Source organism: Aquarana catesbeiana, linkage group LG06 (genome assembly GCF_042186555.1).
Source record: "Aquarana catesbeiana isolate 2022-GZ linkage group LG06, ASM4218655v1, whole genome shotgun sequence".
NCBI classification, from domain to species: domain Eukaryota; kingdom Metazoa; phylum Chordata; class Amphibia; order Anura; family Ranidae; genus Aquarana; species Aquarana catesbeiana.
Genome location: NC_133329.1, coordinates 213,201,368 through 213,216,207, shown reverse-complemented (window position 1 = coordinate 213,216,207; position 14,840 = coordinate 213,201,368). Strand labels below are relative to the sequence as shown.

Below are 14,840 nucleotides of genomic sequence, written 5' to 3'. Positions count from 1 at the left end.
CTACATTGAACCTCATTTGCCATGTAGTCGCCCACCCCATTAATTTGTTCAGGTCTTTTTGCAAGGTTTCCACATCCTGCGGAGAAATTATTGCCCTGCTTAGCTTAGTATCGTCTGCAAATACAGAGATTGAACTGTTTATCTCATCCTCCAGATCGTTTATAAACAAATTAAATAGGATTGGTCCCAGCACAGAACCCTGGGGAACCCCACTACCCACCCCTGACCATTCTGAGTACTCCCCATTTATCACCACCCTCTGAACACGCCCTTGTAGCCAGTTTTCAATCCAGGTACTCACCCTATGGTCCATGCCAACAGACCCTATTTTGTACAGTAAACGTTTATGGGGAACTGTGTCAAATGCTTTTGCAAAATCCAGATACACCACGTCTACGGGCCTTCCTTTATCTAGATGGCAACTCACCTCCTCATAGAAGGTTAATAGATTGGTTTGGCAAGAACGATTCTTCATGAATCCATGCTGATTACTGCTAATGATATCGTTCTTATTACTAAAATCTTGTATATAGTCCCTTATCATCCCCTCCAAGATTTTACATACTATTGATGTTAGGCTAACTGGTCTGTAATTCCCAGGTATGTTTTTTGGGCCCTTTTTAAATATTGGTGCTACATTGGCTTTTCTCCAATCAGCTGGTACCATTCCAGTCAATAGACTGTCTGTAAAAATTAGGAACAACGGTCTGGCAATCACCTGACTGAGTTCCCTAAGTACCCTCGGATGCAAACCATCTGGTCCCGGTGATTTATTAATGTTAAGTTTCTCAAGTCTAATTTTAATTCCGTCCTCTGTTAACCATGGAGGTGCTTCCTGTGTTGTGTCATGAGGATGAGTTTTGGTTACTGAAGCCCCCCCGATTCACTCGTGAAGACTGAGGAGAAGAAAAAATTCAATACCTTTGCCATCTCCCCATCCTTTGTAACCAGATGTCCTTCCTCATTCTTTATGGGGCCAATATGGTCTGTCCTCCCTTTTTTACTATTTACATACTTAAAGAATTTCTTGGGATTTTTTTTGCTCTCCTCCGCTATGTGTCTTTCATGTTCTATCTTAGGCATCCTAATTGAACCCTTATATTTCTTATTGCATTCTTTATAAAGTCTGAATGCTGAGGATGATCCCTCAACCTTGTATTTTTTGAAGGCCTTCTCCTTTGCTTTTATATGCATTTTTACATTGGAGTTAAGCCATCCAGGATTTTTGTTCGCTCTTTTAAATTTATTACCCAATGGGATACATTGGCTAATGCCCTTATTTAATATGCTCTTAAAGCAAACCCATCTCTCCTCCGTATTCTTTGTTCCTAATACTTTATCCCAATTTATGCCTTTTAGCAAGGTTTGTAGTTTAGGGAAGTTGGCTCTTTTGAAATTCAGTGTCTTTGTATTCCCTTTATGTTTCCTTTTTGTGTGATTTATACTGAAACGAATTGACCTGTGATCGCTGTTACCTAAATTGCCCCGTATTTCCACATCTGTGATCAGGTCTGTATTGTTGGTAATCAGTAGATCCAGTAATGTTTTATTTCTAGTTGGTGCGTCTACCATCTGACCCATAAAATTGTCCTGCAAGACATTAAGGAACTGGCGAGCCTTAAATGAATGCGCGGTTCCCTCTGCCCAGTCTATGTCTGGATAATTAAAATCCCCCATTATGATAACACTTCCCATCCTTGCTGCTAATCCAATTTGTGATAGGAGATCCGTCTCCACTTCCTCCTTCAGGTTAGGGGGCCTATAGCATACTCCCAGTATTATTTTCCCCTTAGCTTCCTTCTCCTTCTGGATCGTGACGTGTCCGGATCCAGGCTTTCCTCCTCCTCTTCCTCGTTGCTATAATTAGCACACACCTGCTCTAACTCCGCCATGTGCTCTTCACCCACTGCGCCGAACGAAAAGGGGCGGGGAATAGACTAGAAAGAACGTCAGGGGTGGGCGGAGTTACACGCATGCGCAGTGTGTATAAAGCGTAACACGCGTGCGTATTACGTACGATCTGTGAGCGGAGGAAGGAGCATTGGACGCGCCGATCGTAAGAACGAAGGTAAGAGACAAACTTGTGCCTATACTGCTTCTACATTGAAGCCTATATTGTAACAAGATTAGGAGAGTTTTGTCTGACATTAGGCTTTGTCTTGTGTTGTGTCTTGCAGTGAACATGGATATCTTAGTGAAAGACAATGACTTCATGTCAGTATTCATAGATATCTTAAGGGAGCTGCCCTGTCTGGGAGATTAACCACCCCCATTTCAAGAACCAAGCAAAGAGGAAGGCAGCACTGGTGCAATTGTGTGAAATTGTGAAGCAGGTGATCCCCACGGCAGACATCACCTATTTAAAGATATTAATTGGTGGCCTGAGGAGTACATATCTAAGGGAGCGCAAGAAAGTCCTGGATTCACAGAGATCCGGAGCAGCAGATGACATCTATGTCCCCAGGATGTTGTACTTCGACAGGCTGCATTTTCTGGCAGGCCAGACTGAACCCAGGCCATCCCTCTCCAGTCTTCCTTCCATGCTTCCTTCCCCCCTGGCTGAGGCTTTTGACGCCCAACCTGGGCCTTCCAGGCCACATGTGGAGGAGCCCAGATTGAGCCAGGTATAGCATTCCTCTAAATATTTCTGCTTGTCCAATCAATGATGTTAACTAGATGTTAGTTTGGAGTACTAATTTAGGATTGTGATTGATGAAGCAACAACTAAAACCATGTCCCTTTTTCATACACAGGGAAGTCTCAGCCAGGAGGTGGCCGGGCCGAGCCGGCAGGCTGATCTGCAGGTCCCTCCACCCCCCCTGAAAAGAGAAAGTGGCAGTAGGAGGAGTGCCCTAGAGGAGGCTACCGGAGGACTCTTTTGGAGGGCTACAGAGGTCCTGGGAGCACCACAGTCCGTGGAGGAGGACATTGCTGCTGTCATTGCCTATAAAATGCAGAGGATGGAGGAGGGCCAACAAGTCTTGTGTGAGGCGCTCATATTGGAGGCTCTTAACAAAGGTAGAAGGGGCCAAATGACAGCTCAGACACACCTTTGCGATGGTCCTCCTCCTCCTCCTGCAGGTACTCCTCCTCGTCCTCCAGGTCCTCACAGTCCTCCTCCAGGTCCTACTCCTCCTCCTGCCACATCTCCAACTGCACAGCCACAGCCGGGAAGGAAGCGTGAAAGGAAGACCAGAAAGTGAGGACCCTGGATCCAGTCTGGTCGGCCAAAAAATGCAGCCTCTTGTGGTACCACAGCCTGGGGACACAGATATCATCTGCTGCTATCCGGATCTCTGCGAATTCTGGACCAGACTGCCCTCCCTTACATATGGACTCCTCAGGCCACCTCAGGCCACAATTTTGATGTTCAAGAATTGATGTCTGTCGTGGGGGTCCCAGGCTTCACTAATTTCTCATGTTGACCCAGTGTTGCCTTCCTCTTTGTTTGGTTCTGATCCCTTAATAAAGGATTTTTGTTTTGAATTATACTCTCCTATGTGTTTTACTTCAAAAAGGACAGTTTTTTTGTGAGGATTCAGGTACATTTCAAATGTACAATGTGAAATTAACAAGGGACACCAAACAATCTCCTTGAGATTAAATAATAAAAGATATCAATGGTGTTGGGGTAACTTCACACACAAAACGCACACAAAAATATTCTGTATTAAAAATAAAAATAACATTGAATAAAGATCAGCCTTTGAAAAAATCCAAACATTAAATAAAAAAAAGGCTTAAAATCCCAAAAAAAATTAAATAAAAAAAAAAAAATTCTGTCAGATGTGACAACTAATAACAATATATTCAGGGAATCCAAATAAAAAAACAAAAATAAAACTTTGTGAGAAGTGTGTGTGAATATGAGCAGCAAAACTACTTAATTCTTGTCACATTATAAAGAAGAAGAGAGTGCGCTGTATTAAACCATTTTTAACATTGCAGCGTGACGAAAGTGCTGTATCCATTGCGAACGCTAAGTTTACCAGAACGAGCTGTTCCGTCTTGGAATTTCTTCTGAGCATGCGTGGCACTTTGTGCGTCGGAACAGGCCACACACGGTCGGAATTGACGCGATCGGATTTTGTTGTCGGAAAATTTTATCTCCTGCTCTCCAACTTTGTGTGTCGGAAAATCCGATGGAAAATGTCCGATGGAGCCCACACACGGTCGGAATTTCCGACAACACGCTCCGATCAGACATTTTCCATCGGAAAATCCGACCGTGTATGGGGCATTGCAGTAATGTGCTGATCTTCAGGGACAAATATGTTGCATAGCTTCTGATTTTACTCAGCAATTTCTTGATTTTTACACCACACTTTTGAGAACTTAAACGCGCCATTGCCATGGAGATGTTCTGATGCTACCTGTGCTCATGGAGGTGCTATCACAGCAGGCTTCTGTTGCTGCTTGGCTTCTGTCTGTATCAGCTTTACAGGCAGCCTTGTGGCTCTCCCCAGCAGATACACACTTTCCCCACTCATCGGCTTTCTTCTGATTCCAGCACTAGAAGAGTGGGCTCCACCCAGCGGGTTCCTTAGCAGTGTAAGTGAAGTGGCGCCTTGATTCTCCTCCTCCAGCGGTAGCTAGACTCCCCGCGTGTCATCCCTTGGGTCACCTTCCCTGGCTGAGCACACCTTGCATCTATACCAGTTCCCCCTCCTTTCATCTGAAAGTGTGTTTCACCTAGCAGCGGCTCTCAGCATGGTGGGCGGCTCTGCAAGTATCCTCCAGTGGATGTCTTCTTTTCCCCTCCACTGACAGCTCTATCTCCCTGCCTCTCTGGCCAAGAGGTTAGGAGACAACATCCAGACAAGACTCCTCCATTAGGATCACAGGTGGCTGTGTTTTTACAGTGCCTTGCAAAAGTATTCACCACCCTTGGTTTTTTATCTATTTTGTTACATTACAGCCTGGTTCAATATTTTTTTAATCTGAATTATATGTGATGGATCAGAACACAAATGTCTAAGTTGGTGAAGTAAAATTAGAAAAATATATACTTAAAACTATTTTTCAGCCCCTTTGTTATGAAGCCCATAAAAGGCTCTGGTGCAACCAATTACCTTCAGAAGTTAGTTCATAATTAGTGAAATGATGCCCACCTGTGTGCAATCTAAGTGTCACATGATCTGTCATTACATATACACACCTTTTTGAAAGGCCCCAAAGGCTGAAACACCTAAGCAAGAGGCACCACTAACCAAACGCTGCCATGAAGACCAAGGAACTCTCCAAACAAGTAAGGGACAATATTGTTGAGAAATACAAGTCAGGGTTAGGTTATAAAAAAATATCCAAATCTTTGATGATCCCTAGGAGCACCATCAAATGTATCATAACCAAATGGAAAAAACATGGCTCAACAGCAAACCTGCCAAGAGCCACACTCAAAAACTCAGACCGGGCAAGGAGGACATTAATCAGAGAGACAGCACAGAGGCTTAAGGTAACCTTGGAGGAGCTGCAGAGTTCCACAGCAGAGACTGGAGTATCTGTACATAGGATAACAATAAGCCATACGCTCCATAGAGTTGGGATTTATGGCAGAGTGGCCAGTAGAGAGCCATTACTTTCAGCAAAAAACAAAATTGCACGTTTTGAGTTTGCGAAAAGGCATGTGGGAGACTCCCAAAATGTATGGAGGAAGGTGCTCTGGTCTGATGAGACTAAAATTTAACTTTTTGGCCATCAAAGAAAATGCTATGTCTGGTGCAAACCCAACACATCACATCACCCAAAGAACACCATCCCCACAGCGAAACATGGTGGTGGCAGCATCATGCAGTCAGGACTGGGAAACTGGTCAGAGATGAGGGAATGGTGGATGGTGCTAAATACAGGGATATTCTTGAGCAAAACCTGTACCACTCTGTGTGTGATTTGAGGCTGGGATGGAGGTCACCTTTCAGCAGGACAATGACCCCAAACACACTGCTAAAGCAACACTTGAGTGGTTTAAGGGGAAACAGGTAAATGTGTTGGAATGGCCTAGTCAAAACCCAGACCTCAATCCGATAGAAAATCTGTGGTCAGACTTAAAGATTGCTGTTCACAAGCGCAAACCATCCAACTTGAAGGAGCTGGAGGAGTTTTGCAAGGAGGAATGGGCAAAAATCCCAGTGGTAAGATGTGGCAAGCCCATAGAGACTTATCCAAAGCGACTTGGAGCTGTGATAGCCGCAAAAGCTGGCTCTACAAAGTATTGACTTTAGGAGGGTGAATAGTTATGAACATTGACTTTTTCTGTTATTTTGTCCTATTTGTTGTTTGCTTCACAATAAAAAAAATCTTGAAAGTTGTGGGCATGTTCTGTAAGTTAAATGATGCAAATCCTCAAACAATCCATGTTAATTCCAGGTTGTGAGGCAACAAAACATGAAAAATGCCAAGGGGGTGAATACTTTTGCAATGCACTGTACATGTAAGCTTCAGCAATGTTTACATTTTGCTTCAACAGTGTTACTTTTAACAGGTATTGGAGTTTTCCCAATTGTCACAACATTGGACCCTGGGCGTTTGGTGGCTGTACATTAAGCTCCTTTTAGGATTGATCGGCAGGCATCCAACTGACTTGATTGGGCTGCATATGGGTAGACTCCTGGTTTCAACCAATTATTGTGGACTTTGCTGACATGCAATATTGAACATTATTGATTGTAACCAATCTTTCCATCCCCTTTTAACACAACATGTTAGTGCCATTTAGGGCTGTGTTTTTCATTATCACACTGCTAATCGTTATGCATATTTTTGTCAGTTTTCTTTTATTTATATTTTATTTTTACTTTTATAGGTTGTCTAGCTACAACACATTCTAAAGCCATTCACAAGCTAGATATTCCTTCTTTCGACTGGCCTATTGCCCCTTTTCCAAGACTAAAGTACCCATTGGAGCAGTTTGCAAAGGAAAACCAGGATGAAGAGGCTCGCTGTTTGGAAGAGGTAACTGGTGGTATATATAATTAAAATGGGAATTTTCTCAGGCGATGTTATTCCCCTAAATCTAAACAATAATTCATTTTTATTCATTTAATCAACATTTTCTATGGAACACTATACTACAAAATACTCCCACAAATGCTGGCCATTGATTGCAACCAAGATTTGTTAATTTGCAGACACAAAAAAGTATTTTTCCTAACAAAGTCATTCAAGACCATGTTGCAAAAATGAATACACCCCAATGAAAGTCTTAGGAGCAAAGATACATTTTTGACAACAAAATCCTAATTAACTAGAATTCAACTACAGGTGAGTCTAATTATTCATTAAACAGGGGTCCAGCAGACAGATTATAAAAAGTAATTAAAAAAAGTCGCGCTAAAAAAGATTATTTGAGAATAGCGCGACTTTTTTTAATTACATTAGATTCACGGTTTACTACCTTTAGTCGCAGCTTTTCTTATTGTGTTAGCGCAGTATTTTTTTAACCTTATAGATTATAAAAAGGCTTTGCTTAACAAAAAAAAACCCTTCCCATTTCATGCTGTCAGCAATGGCACAGAATGGAAGAGAAATTTCACAAGGCCCGAGAAAGAAAATAATTTCTTTACACAAGAAAGGTGAAGGCTACAAGGAGATCAGCAAAGCTTTACTTGTCAGTCAGAATACTGTAGCAAAAGTGATACAAAAATGGAACAAGGATGGAACTGCAACCATCTCACAGAGACATGCAGGCCCTCCACTGAACTTAACGCCTCAACGGGAGTGTTTTCTGATAAGAAGGGTTAAAGAAAATCGCCATGCAAGTTCACTGCAGTTAGCTAAAGAAGTAGAGAGCCAAACTGGAGTGATTGTTTCCCGTGACACAATATGGCGTACACTGCAGAGGAATGGCATGCATGGGTGTTATCAACGAAGAAAGCCTCTCCTAAAGCCCATGCATGAAAAAGCCTACCTAGAATTTGCCAGGGCCCATGCTGAAAAAAACAGACTACTGGGACTCTATACTTTGAAGTGATGAGACCAAGATAAATGTTTTTGGAACTAATGGCTTCAAAACTGTATGGTGTCGCAAAGGTGAGGTGTACAAAGAAAAATGCATGGTGTATACAGTGAAACGTGGTGGTGGCAGTGCCCTTCTGTGGGGCTGCATGAGTGCTGCTGGTGTCGGGGAGCTGCATTTCATTGATTGTATCATGAATTCACAGATGTACTGCTCCATATTGAAAGAGAAGATGCTACCATCACTCCATTCCTTTGGTCGTCGTGCACTTTTCCAACACGACAATGATCCAAAACGCACATCCAAGGCCACTGTTGCATTTCTGAAGAACAACAGGGTGAAAGTGATTCAGAGGCCAAGTATGTCTCCTGATCTAAACCCAATTGAACACCTATGGTGAATTATGAAGAGACAAGTTGAGCATCACTTTTCATCCTGCATCCAAGCTCTAAAAGAGTTTGTTCTTGAAGAATGGAAAAAGATAGATGTTGCCAACTTGTTCATTCCATGTTTAGAAGACTTGGTGGTGTCCTTACAAATCATGTGGGTCATACAAAATACTAGATGTAGTAGCTTTTGTTGTGGGGTGTATTCCTTTTTGCATCAACTAATTTGAGTAAAACCAAAGGTTTTGTAATCTGTTATATTTTTCACCTTGCTTTCAACTTTAAACAAATATTCTATAAAACTCAGTTTTGTCAAAATTTTGGAAATTGTACTTGTGTTCATTGAAATATTGATTAAAATCTTTTCAAAAGGTGTACTCATTTATGCCGAGCACTGTATGTTTTAGAGATGGATCCATCTATATCTATCTAGCGTCCACTTTATTAGGTACACCTTGCTAATACCAGGTCGGACCCCCTTTTGCCTTCAGAACTGCCTTCATTTATCGTGACTAGGGATGAGCTTCGAGTTCGAGTCGAACTCATGTTCTACTCGAACATTGGCTGTTCGCAAGTTCGCCGAACAGCGAACAATTTGGGGTGTTCGCGGCAAATTCGAATGCCGCGGAACACCCTTTAAAAGTCTATGGGAGAAATCAAAAGTGCTAATTTTAAAGGCTTATATGCAAGTTATTGTCATAAAAAGTGTTTGGGGACCCGGGTCCTGCCCCAGGGGACATGGATCAATGCAAAAAAAAGTTTTAAAAACGGACGTTTTTTCAGGAGCAGTGATTTTATTAATGCTTAAAGTCAAACAATAAAAGTGTAATATCCCTTTAAATTTCGTACCTGGGGGGTGTCTATAGTATGCCTGTAAAGGGGCGCATGTTTCCTGTGTTTAGAACAGTCTGACAGCAAAATGACATTTGGAAGGAAAAAACTCATTTAAAACTACCGCGGCTATTGCATTGCCGACAATACACATAGAAGTTCATTGATAAAAACGGCATGGGAATTCCCCACAGGGCAACCCCGAACCAAAATAAAAAAAAAAAAAATGATGTGGGGGTCCCCCTAAATTCCATACAAGGCCCTTCAGGTCTGGTATGGATATTAAGGGGAACCCCAGCCAAAATTTAAAAAAAAAATTGACGTGGGGTTCCCCCTAAATTCCATACCAGACCCTTCAGGTCTGGTATGGATTTTAAGGGGAACCCCGCGCCAAAAAAAAAAAAAAAAAACGGCATGGGGTCCCCCTAAAAATCCATACCAGACCCTTATCCGAGCACGCAACCTGGCAGGCCGCAGGAAAAGAGGGGGGGACGAGAGTGCGGCCCCCCCCCCCTCCTGAACCGTACCAGGCCACATGCCCTCAACATTGGGAGGGTGCTTTGGGGTAGCCCCCCAAAACACCTTGTCCCCATGTTGATGAGGACAAGGGCCTCATCCTCACAACCGTGGCCGGTGGTTGTGGGGGTCTGCGGGCGGGGGGCTTATCGGAATCTGGAAGCCCCCTTTAACAAGGGGACCCCCAGATCCCGGCCCCCCCCCTGTGTGAAATGGTAAGGGGGTACTTACCCCTACCATTTCACTAAAAAACTGTCAAAAATGTTAAAAATGACAAGAGACAGTTTTTGACAATTCCTTTATTTAAATGCTTCTTCTTTCTTCCTTCATCTTCTTCTTCTTCTTCTGGTTCTTCTGGCTCTTCTGGTTCTTCCTCCGGCGTTCTCGTCCAGCATCTTCTCCGCGGCGTCTTCTATCTTCTTCTCCTCGGGCCGCTCCGCACCCATGGCATGAGGGGGGAGGCTCCCGCTCTTCTCTTCATCTTCTTCTCTTCTTCATCTTCTTCTTCATCTTCTTCTTCATCTTCTTCTTCTTCTTCTTCTTCTTCCTTCTTCTCTTCTTCCTGTCTTCTCCGGGCCGCTCCGCAGCCATGCTGTGGCATGGAGGGAGGCTCCCGCTGTGTGACGGCGTCTCTTCGTCTGACGGTTCTTAAATAACGGGGGGCGGGGCCATCCGGTGACCCCGCCCCCCTCTGACGCACGGTGACTTGAGGGACTTCCCTGTGACGTCACGGGGAATGCCACAGGGAAGTCCCGTCATGTCACCGTGCGTCAGAGGGGGGCGGGGTCACCGGGTGGCCCCGCCCCCCGTTATTTAAGAACCGTCAGACGAAGAGACGCCGTCACACAGCGGGAGCCTCCCTCCATGCCACAGCATGGCTGCGGAGCGGCCCGGAGAAGACAGGAAGAAGAGAAGAAGGAAGAAGAAGATGAAGAAGAAGATGAAGAAGAGAAGAAGATGAGAAGAAGATGAAGAGAAGAGCGGGAGCCTCCCCCCTCATGCCATGGGTGCGGAGCGGCCCGAGGAGAAGAAGATAGAAGACGCCGCGGAGAAGATGCTGGACGAGAACGCCGGAGGAAGAACCAGAAGAGCCAGAAGAACCAGAAGAAGAAGAAGATGAAGGAAGAAAGAAGAAAGAAGAAGCATTTAAATAAAGGAATTGTCAAAAACTGTCTCTTGTCATTTTTAACATTTTTGACAGTTTTTTAGTGAAATGGTAGGGGTACTTTTGTACCCCTTTACCATTTCACACAGGGGGGGGGCCGGGATCTGGGGGTCCCCTTGTTAAAGGGGGCTTCCAGATTCCGATAAGCCCCCCGCCCGCAGACCCCCACAACCACCGGCCAGGGTTGTGGGGATGAGGCCCTTGTCTTCATCAACATGGGGACAAGGTGTTTTGGGGGGCTACCCCAAAGCACCCTCCCAATGTTGAGGGCATGTGGCCTGGTACGGTTCAGGAGGGGGGGGGGGCCGCACTCTCGTCCCCCCCTCTTTTCCTGCGGCCTGCCAGGTTGCGTGCTCGGATAAGGGTCTGGTATGGATTTTTAGGGGGACCCCATGCCGTTTTTTTTTTTTTTTTTTTTGGCGCGGGGTTCCCCTTAAAATCCATACCAGACCTGAAGGGTCTGGTATGGAATTTAGGGGGAACCCCACGTCAATTTTTTTTTTAAATTTTGGCTGGGGTTCCCCTTAATATCCATACCAGACCTGAAGGGCCTTGTATGGAATTTAGGGGGACTCCCACATCATTTTTTTTTTTTAATTTTGGTTCGGGGTTGCCCTGTGGGGAATTCCCATGCCGTTTTTATCAATGAACTTCTATGTGTATTGTCGGCAATGCAATAGCCGCGGTAGTTTTAAATGAGTTTTTTCCTTCCAAATGTCATTTTGCTGTCAGACTGTTCTAAACACAGGAAACATGCGCCCCTTTACAGGCATACTATAGACACCCCCCAGGTATGAAATTTAAAGGGATATTACACTTTTATTGTTTGACTTTAAGCATTATTAAAATCACTGCTCCTGAAAAAACGGCCGTTTTTAAAACTTTTTTTTGCATTGATTCATGTCCCCTGGGGGAGGACCCGGGTCCCCAAACACTTTTTATGACAATAACTTGCATATTAGCCTTTAAAATTAGCACTTTTGATTATTCATGTTCGTGTCCCATAGACTTTAACGGCGTTCGCGTGTTCGAACGAATTTTTTTCCTGTTCGCATGTTCTGGTGCGAACCGAACAGGGGGGTGTTCGGCTCATCCCTAATCGTGACATAGATTCAACAAGGTGTTTGAAAAATTCCTGAGATTTTGGTCAATATTGACACGATAGCATCACACAGTTGCTGCAGATTTGTTGGCTGCACATCTATGATGCGAATCTCCCATTCCACCACATCCCAAAGATGCTCTATTGGATTGAGATCTGGTGACTAGGGTGACCATTGGAGTACAGTGAACTCGTCGTCATGTTCAAGAAACCAGTTTGAGATTATTTGAGCTTTGTGACATGGTGCATTATCCTGCTGGAAGTAGCCATCGGAAGATGGGTACACTGTAGTCATAAAGGGATGGACATGGTCAGCAACAATAGTCGTGTAGGCCGTGGCGTTTAAACGATGCTCAATTGGTACTAAGGGGCTCAAAGTGTAAACCCTAGAGATGGTTGTACATAAAAATCCCAGTAGACCAGCAGTGTTTGAAATACTCAGACATGCCCGTCTGGCACCAACAACCATACCATGTTCAAAGTCACTTAAATCTCCTCTCTTCCCCATTCTGATGCTCCTTTTGAACTTCATCTTCACCACGTCTAGATGCCTAAATGCATTAAGTTGCTGCCATGTGATTGGCTGATAAGAAATTTGTGTTAGCAAGCAATTGAACAGATGTACCTAATAAAGTGTCTGGTGGGTATGTATGTGTGTGTATGTATATGTATATATATATATATATATATATATATATATATATATATATCAATCTCCTTCCCTTACTCCTAAGTTCTCTCTGAAAAAAATAAGTATTATCACACCCACCAGGAATATCCCTGCTCCTCAGACTTGTCTACCAGCTATGTTACAAAACATTTACATAATAAGAAATTAAACACCTCTGGTGTAGTTTACAAAAAAAAGGAAACATTCAACAATGGATTGCTACTCTTGGAATATCTTTTCTGGTGATTTTGGTAGCACAACCGAGCTACCTAAAATTGTCCATGTAGCTCCAGCTTTAACCTAACCACCTTCTACTGCTGGAAATATAAAATAAAATGTGAGTTGATTCAGCTAAAAAAAAAATGTATTCAAGATCATTTAGGTTTATTCACAATGGGCCCATACAATTTCTAAAGAAAAATCTGTCATTCTGTGTGTTTATGTAGGTTGAAGACTTGATTGTAAAATACAGGAAAAAGAAAAAAACTGTTGCTGGAATTGTTGTAGAGCCAATCCAATCGGAAGGAGGAGACAACCATGCATCCGACGACTTCTTTAGAAAACTGAGAGATATTGCTCGTAAGGTTGTAAAGTTTACAACATTATTATTATTATTAATATTATTATTATTATTATTAATAATCTAAATATTAACATAAATTTATTTAGTTAAATTACCATCCATGGATAAAATTGTAAAGGTTTTGCAGTTTTATTATAGAGGTTGAGGTAACCAGTCTGTAGAGATCAAAATCTGGGCCATTTCAAATATGTCTAAAGTATCAAACCCAATCTACTGAAACTGGTCTTTTTTTTCCCCTTAATTCTTATTAACTAAAAAATCATTCAATTCAGAAATGTTGGTGTTTATTGGGTGCTAGAATGTTAAACTGCTTCCTATACCCATAAATGAATCCAGTCATCTCCTAGTCGCCACACCTACCACTTCATTATGAAGGGGTCCCAATCTTTCCCTTGGACTTTTAATTTATGGAGAATGCAATTGGAGGAGATGATACACCCCAAGTAGGCAAGACAGGAACTGAGCCAAAAACTATGGCATCTCTAAGTGATAAAAGAACACTTTCCCCTATCTCCTAGCAAACTTTTTGTAGTGTACACTGCATATGGCACATGTACAGGGAAGTGTACACTCTCGACCCATTCCCTACATCTCTAAGAATGGAAATGGCTTCTGGGAGTATGTATCATTTACGTCCAGTGGCTGCCCAAAGGCCTAAAAGGAGTGACTGATACCTTGAAGAAGATGGCGAGGGACAGCTATAATCTGTCAGGGCTGGAGGAAGACAAACAACCAGGCGAGTAAGTATGCAAGTGTGCCGTGCATAATTACAATATTTATTACTTTCAGTTCAGTCAAAAATTGAAAAATCAAGCCAACCATAGGTATAATGCCTTGTCCGTTCGAAACCTTTAGATACTGAAGAAATCAAATTTATTCACACCACGAAAATTTGCATACCAGAATTCCTTTTTAAAATTCCTGATGAATTTGAATTAGATTTGTTTCAGTTTTCTGTAATAGTAAATTTGCATCACTTGTGTTTTAATTCATCCTAATCTTAAATCTTTACAGCATGGATGTGCATTTTTAGTGGATGAGGTTCAAACTGGAGGAGGAGCAACTGGGAAATTTTGGGCCCATGAACATTGGGGCTTGGACGATCCAGCTGATGTTGTATCCTTCAGTAAGAAAATGATAACAGGAGGGTTTTTCTATAAAGAGGAACTTCGTCCCGATGCAGTAAGTATTCAGACTATTATTACCTAATACAATGTATGTATTTAATACAATACGAAAATGTATTATCGTAACTATAATCCTTGTGTGTTAGCAGCTCCCATTTTCAACATTCAGGTCAATTCACTGAGATGACTTTAGGGTTACTTTAACCGCATTTCTTCAAAATAGTTATTTCACATACATAAATATCCTTTGATCCCCACTAAGGCTGAAGAACCAGTCAGAGTAGTTCCCCATCCTGTAATCATGGGCAGCTATAACATGGTAATCACATGCAAGCTGAATGCTTTATTTAGAAAACATGATTTCAGTTTGCAGAGGCCACTGTAAGCTATAGATGGCAGTGTCTTGGTTTTAATATTGCTATTGTGGGATACAATATTATTTAAAAAATTCAGAAATATATATAATTTTTCTTGTGCACTTGTCAGCCTATTATAATAAAAACAGT

General features: G+C 42.6%; 1 protein-coding gene across 3 annotated transcripts in view; it reads left to right on the top strand.

Annotated features, from left to right (window-relative positions):
• Positions 1-14,840, top strand: part of ABAT (4-aminobutyrate aminotransferase) — a 585,676-nt gene that overhangs the window by 463,633 nt on the left and 107,203 nt on the right. For all 3 annotated transcript variants that reach the window (XM_073632986.1, XM_073632985.1, XM_073632987.1), the window contains exons 11-13: positions 6,803-6,951; positions 13,071-13,208; positions 14,222-14,389. In XM_073632986.1, coding sequence (XP_073489087.1) covers positions 6,803-6,951; positions 13,071-13,208; positions 14,222-14,389 — 455 coding nt within the window. The remainder of the gene's footprint in view (positions 1-6,802; positions 6,952-13,070; positions 13,209-14,221; positions 14,390-14,840) is intronic.